This window comes from Puma concolor, chromosome A2 (genome assembly GCF_028749965.1).
Source record: "Puma concolor isolate L17-30 chromosome A2, mPumCon1.1.hap2, whole genome shotgun sequence".
Lineage (NCBI taxonomy): Eukaryota > Metazoa > Chordata > Mammalia > Carnivora > Felidae > Puma > Puma concolor.
Window position 1 is genome coordinate 37011832 of NC_141668.1, and position 7500 is coordinate 37019331.

General features: G+C 32.6%; 1 protein-coding gene across 13 annotated transcripts in view; it reads right to left on the reverse strand.

Annotated features, from left to right (window-relative positions):
• Nucleotides 1-7500, reverse strand: part of FOXP2 (forkhead box P2) — a 570611-nt gene that overhangs the window by 266037 nt on the left and 297074 nt on the right. For all 13 annotated transcript variants that reach the window (XM_086692029.1, XM_086692022.1, XM_086692037.1 and 10 more), the window contains one exon: nt 1765-1942. In XM_086692029.1, coding sequence (XP_086548155.1) covers nt 1765-1932 — 168 coding nt within the window. In that variant the 5' untranslated portion in view covers nt 1933-1942. The remainder of the gene's footprint in view (nt 1-1764; nt 1943-7500) is intronic.

Genomic DNA, 7500 nt, shown 5'->3' on the forward strand with positions numbered 1-7500 from the left:
CACTCCACTAACATGCAGTACATGACTAAAGTTTCTAGGTTATCATAAGGACATAACTTTTTGTATTTACTCTTGTTTATGTTTATACCAACAAACTGATAGACCAAGTAAACTTCAGACTCAGGTTATAAACACGCCTTACAGATTTATCATAAATTGACTTTGGAGTGCTATAAAGCATAGCCATGATTTGACTCTGTTTTCTTTTTAAGATCTAATCGGAGCTTTGAAGAAAAAGAAAGTTATTTCTTTGTATCTCCCTTCAGAACAGTATTGTCTATTAGTACTAAACTGCAATGTTCATTTTCTGTTGTTGATTTCACGTGTTTTTATAAATGCATTCTACTATATTCTCACATAAAATAGAATCTGGCTATAAATTCTTAGGACTCTTAGTTAGGGGAGTCAGTAGGAATTTGATAGCACTCCAGTGGTATGTTTCCTGTAAATACATGAAAGGGAGAAAAGGGCTGTCCCGAAAACTGCATTTATTTAAGGTAATTTGTAAAACAGGCTAAACCTGGGAGTTTGGTAGACATTGAATTCCTATGATGGTTAAAAAATATTTTAAAACGAAATAAAAATTATCTTCCTAATGATTACTGTTTGTGAAAAGAGACAATTCCAAAATAATAGGGAACCTATTCAAAGTGTTATGTCTAGTTCTCTTAAAAGATTACTCTCAAAAACAATGCCTAAAGGTTAAGACATTATTCAGCACATATACTCCAGGATAACTTGCGAAATACTGGTATTATTTAAAATAATGATTCTATTAAATTTTACTCTATTGTGGGCATTTGCTTTAACTTTTTTTTTTACACTTAGTCTGAATGCAATCCAGAATTTTAAAGAAATAACCCTTATTTTAAATCAAATAAAATATAATCTTATTGTCAAACAGGTGTATTCATTTTGGCCTAATATAAGTATATGCTTTGAAAGCTTTCTGTTCTCTGTCACTATTTCCGCAGAGTTGAATCAGTGAAGAATGGAGTGGCTATTCTTTGGCTGAAAAGAATATTTCATTGACAAACAAAATTGGGAAAAATGAATCTATTATCTAAGAAGAATAACAGACTACTTAAATATGTGCCTTTACTGGGCAGTTGTTTACTTTTCCAGATTTAAAGAGAACTGCGTTTTATGAGCCACTAGCAGAAAATAAAAAAGTGCTCTTCAATGTTATCGAAATATGTGTACTCAAAATATCTTGGAGTGAGTTTTCCAGAAAAGCAACATAGATGTTCAGAGTGTTTACACGGTTCACAATCTCTCAGCCAATTTCTACTAATTAATAGCTAATATTTGCAGCTATCACAGGCAAGCATCTGTGTTATGAAAAGTCCTTGTGGTCCTTTTCACCTTAGCTTAGACTTGGAAGAAATTCATTGTAGAAGCAAGTATCAAGTAATGTGGCCCTCTGGTGGAAAACGAAGTACCACGTTCTGCAGTGCAATATTAGCCAGTAAACCAGAAGCTATAAAATATTTGTTACAAAGCTTTACAGAACCTTCCCAAAATCACCCCCTGCGAACTTAATTAATAGTTTGACACCTGAAGGGCATTCTGGTGCTGGTATGACGTAACTAATATGAAAATCCTATCTTTCCTGACACTTCAGTCATGTTCCAAATCGTAAGAAATTCTCAGCATCCTTTAGCTTAACACAACATGCTCAATTTGCTAGGAATACATTTTTCACATTCAAGAACATTCAAGGCTTATTTGTTTCAAGGAATCCCGGAAGAAAACAAAACTTACCTGCTGTTGTTGCAGATGCAGCAGTTCTACTGTGCTTACTTCAGAGCTGGTGTCCCCACTTGATCTTCCATCTCTGCTGCCAGCATCTAATTGGCTGCTTAGAGTGCTCATTCCATTTTGATTCATTGAACTGTTGCTTATTGTCTCTGTCGCAGATTCCTGCATCATGACTTAATACCTAAAAGTGATTAAGAAGTATCAATTAACGCACGTTACACCTTCACACTTCCATTATCAAGATGTCCCTCTCTGCCAATTACAGAGACAGCATCTTTAGGAAAAAAAAAAAAAAAAAAAACGCCTTGAATAGTCATTTACCAAGAAAAGCAATACAAATTCAGCTTTCATCCAGATACTAATCACTGAAATTATGGTTTCTATAAGCAGTTTTTGTGTGGCTACATTTAACAGCCAAAGTAACATACCATGCATATAGCATGGTCAGTAGCATTTATGAACGACCACATTTTAAAGTCTACCTATAAAACCAGTTTAAATGAAGGCACGATTGCACACTCTGTTCTATGTTTCCTATTATCTACCTTTGACAACCATGGATGACTATACAGCCTTATTTTAAATATTCACTATCTTGATTCTGTCAGATTTTTACAGCACATCTTATGCAAGGCTGTTGTTTAATGATGCACAGCTAATCATACAAAATTAAAATTTTGTAAGGGTGTTACAAATCATATGGTATCAACCAATGATAAATAGTATAATGGGTTTCTTTTTTTTTGTGACTAAATAAAATTTTGCCTTGGAGGCATTTTAAGAAAAAGCTCCTGCTGCAAACACGTCAGATATTGCCTATTTTTTTAATCAAACAGCTCATATTCATTTATTTTTCTGACATTTAAAACATTTAATACTGTCCTTCCTGGGAAGTAATTAAGCTTATGCATGAGCAGCAATCAAACTGTTCACTTGAAGATGACTTAAAACTCAATTTTAACATAGGCAAATAAATGAAAGTATATATAAAATTAATTTTCCAGGCATGTATTAGATATGAAAGCTGGAAATAAAATCTATCAAGAATATCACTAATGATTGTGCTAAAAACAGCATAAATTATGCATATTACCTTCTCTACAGTAATAAATGTTTTATCATTTTCACTGCATAAATATACTGTACTTTCAGGATAGCAATGAGATGTCCTGCCAAGATCAGTGGAAATCCTTGCAGTAAATAAAGAACCAATGTGCTCTTACAAACCAGAATTTCACAGGACATCTTGAATCTGTGGTTTAGAAAGATTAGTTTTGGCTCTCAAAGATATCTGAATCCCATGCGATAACCTACTACATGCACTTCTCTGTTTTACTTCTACGGACAGAATTTCAGAAACAACCTGGCTGTGCTGTGCCTTTAACAGTAAGACAGACAGGGGACTTAGCCTAAAGTAAAGAAGGACGTTAAACTTATCACTCAATCTAATTTTGTGTTGCCATGTGATTTCTCTATTTTAAACTTGGTCATATTTTAAGACTTCGGTCTGTTAAAAATTTTTAATGCTTTTATTACAGAGCAAATGTAGGCTTAATATCTTTTCATGTCATGGAGAAACCTTCTTCCCAGATCCTTACAAAACGTGATCATGGACACACACACAGAGACACACACACACACAGACACACACACAGACACACAAATACCCATCCGAAGTTTCTTGCATCCTCATATTGTAATTATTAAAAATCAATGGTTATCATTTAACAGTTTTAACAGGTATTTTCATCAAAGCCTAAATCATTATATTATATCTGTGACTCTAAAAAGTCAATTAAAGAAAGAAAGACCTGCTGATTTATAAAAGACCACCAGTAGCTGGGCTAGCAGAGCAAGTTCGGATAACAAAAACTACATATACGACTTAAAGCTGTTCTGATAAAAAAAGAAAAAAAGCAACAACAAAAATCCCAACATCACAAAGGAAGCAGTTGCCAGAACTATAGTAAACAACTTTTGAACCAAATGTGCTTATGAATAAATAGGTTTTGTTAAACATCTTATTGAACACTAACACAGGAAAATCATACAAATGAAAACTGATACACAGTGATGGATTTTATAAGGAAAAAAAAACAAAGCTAATACTCCTTTCTGAGATTAGGCAGCTAATAAGTATTCAAATTAGGCATAAATTTTACATGCACAATGTTTAAAATATTCAGAGAAAAGGTCTGATTGCCTTTACTACTTATATGAAAATTATAATTTGGGTCCTCTCCAACTGTAGAAACAGATAGATATAACTTCTACATATTACATTTAAATTTTACTCTCGACAAGAGATATTGAATATATATGTATGTGTATGTTTTTACTTCATCCAAATTTATTTGAAATACTTATTATCTCTGGACGGAGTTTGCAACATGCAGAACAAAAATTAACAAAAAAAAAAAACCTGTATTTTCAAATATAGCAGACAAATGCAGAATTTAATATTAACCTTTGTGTAGTTAATGTCAGAATTGACATTAATTGAATGAATTAAAGAATTCTGCATATATTATTGTGTTATAATCAAGGCCATCAAATAATTAAGAGTAACCAACAAGCAGAGGCGTAGGTCTAAATCTTTATTACAATGATAAAGACCTACATAACTTCCAATTTCTATTATCCAGAGGATTTTATCATACCTTGTGGAATTTTTGACTTTATAAAACCCTAGAGTATCAACTGTGATTCACATTTTCAGTTCAATCATCTAAGAGTTAGTAACATCACGCTTAAGAAAACAGTAACAGTGACAGTACTTTTTCCTCTACAAAACAAAAGCATCTGACCCAACATTAATACGCGAAAGGAAGGGCAACTGTGTTATCAGATGATTATAATGTATGTATCACCTAAAGAAGAGAGCTTGGCGTATGTCCACTATAAAGGAGGTGTATCTTCAAGGATAATGAAGATGCTTTCCAGGATTCACTAAGTTTCTCCTAGTGACATCTCTACACCTATTCTCTACAGGAGAAAATATGTCTGGTACAATGTGAGGTGCTATTTACCTTTTAAAGTATACTTTAAATAATTACAAATTCAGCATATTCTTTCAAAGTGGATGTGCTCATGATCCCAAACACATCAAACTAAATTATTCATTCTTCTCAATCCCACCACAAACATTTTACAAAAATCAGTGAAAATAAATTCCAGATCATTAAAAGGAAAGGTGAAATTGGGAGTTGTTGCCTTAATGTTTGTCTGAACCGTTAGTTAAACCTTTAAATCTTTCATCATACATAACTTTTCAGCCACATCAGAATATAACTCTTCAGATTTGCACTCAAAGGATACAGTTCTACTTTTCTCCCTTGCATTAAGTTTTCTTTTCTTTCCTTTTTCTTTCTTCCTTTTTTTTAAGCAAGTCACTGTACAGATACTTATTCTCTACACCACTTCCCTTTTGAAACATTAAACTGACACTGGAACTGACTGCACAAGATTGCATTTTCTCTTCCTAAACAACTTGAATTGAAAGGTTACTTAGTGTAACAATATTTACTTGCAGAATTGTGTTGTTACCAAGGGTATAATGGATGGTGGCTATGCAGGTTTACGCAAGAATGAGTGAAGCATGAGGCATTAGCCATGTGTTTGACATGTTTCAAATTGCTATAATCCAGCATTAAACACACCCAGCAATTCATGCCATTTCTTGCAGCCATAATCTTGAATAAAGCGTGCACAACCACTTATTATATAAATTAGTATATGACTCCCTGTTATAGTCACAACAGTGCTTTTGTGTTTATTTTGCATCAAGATGTAGTCTTTTATTTGTACAAATAGCAGGATATAAAGACATAGCTCAATTAGACCTCCTTACTTTATGATAGGGTAGTACTGAATGCTAGATTTGTTGGTTTTATTTTTTCCTTTTAGAGCTATAGGTTCCATTGGTATAAAACTGTACCATGTGAGATAGACATTTGCCAGAGTGATGACAGAAACCTGCACATATCCTATTCTGTATTCACTACAATGTACAAAAGTTTGATACTTGACCTGGGCCAGTACAGTTAACTGTGTTATCTCAACCACCACCAGGGACACTATTGGTCCTGTTGCTTACTCAACTTCTTTTCTCTCAGGTTCTTTTGCGCTCTCTCGCTCTCTCTCTCTCTCTCTCACCTTCCCTACCTCTTTCCCTTCCTTCTTCTCTTCCACCCTCTACCCCATGTGTGTGTATGTATAAACATGTATATGTATGTAGGCAGATAGATAGATATGGACAGACTGATCAATCAAACTATATATGTCAAAGATGATGATAAGGGAAAATAACCTTTAACCTGCCCCCACACTCCCTCATCCACATAAACGGACACTACATCTTATAATCTTGGTGCCTTAGTATTATTAAATCTCATTTTTTTTTTTGCCATCTGACCATTTAATTAAGCAAATGGATGGAAAAATGACTTCCTGAGAAATTAAGAATAAATAACAGTGCATATAAAAAGCTTTAACTATTTCTGTGAACTTTTCTTAAAATTATTTATAGTGACATCAAAAGACATTTCATTTTCAGTATCTTCTAGTGTCTTAATTTATCATCCAAATATATACATTGAATCCAAAAGATTTTGAGTATGACAAAGAAAAGCGAAGCATGAAATGAAAAAGTTATCATATATCATTAAGTAGTTCTTAATCATTTTTAAATGATCAATATAAACTATTCTTAAATATTCCCATGCAAATTCATATAATAAAGTGTTAAATATGAGGAAAACCTATGCATGCAACATGAAATTATATACATTTACCTCAAAATATCAGCTAAATTCTGATTTTGAAAACTTGAATGGGAAACAAAACTTTTGAAAGAAACTAGCATTTAAATAATGGTAACTTCTGTGCTCTAGTGGAATTAATTCATCACGGACACCATGCACGGTGCATTTGAATTCTAGTACTGCTTTGCTAAAAGTCTTTAATGCTAAGATTGCCTAATAAATCAAAATGCCAAATATGAAGGACATAGTTGAATGTGTAAGAACAAAAATTGAACAAGCACAAGGATATTTTTAATTTTAAACAACTGAAACAGGATGTCTTTTAAAACATGATTTGAGAAAGGATATCTGTTCTGAGAGCTAGTCATATATCTTTATTATATAACAAGTGATATGATCGTAAGTAAATGAAAATTAAGTTGTTTACAAATATGCTTGCCCCTGCTTTTCACTTGTTTAAACAAAATGCCTAAAATGCTATTCACAAATTAAGGTTACCTTCCTTGGGAAAAAAGCAATAATTTTAATAGTAAACATTCAAATTTTCATTCAAAAAAGGTTATGATGTCAAACATGTAATGTTCTAAGGACATTTCAACATGGTAATTTTTTAAAATAATGGTCATGACTACCTTTAACAAACAGAATACTGTTAGGTCTTCAACAATGACAAACATCTGGGAAAAATAAGAGTAGACCAAATGACAATCTTATCTTTCACGTCAATCAGCTATTAATTAATTTAGCAACTCAGTATGTTATGTTCTACTCCAGGACTAAAATTGACCTCAGTTTTAAAATACAAGTAACAAAAGATAAAAATTTCATTATGGACATAATGGACATATGGACAAAATACTAAAATTAAGTATTTAGTCTCTAGCTATTTCGTTTAAATATAGTAGAACAGCAAAGGTGAAAGAGTGGTAGCTATACAGATGTATTTTACTGCAACATTATGAATCTGCATCTTATA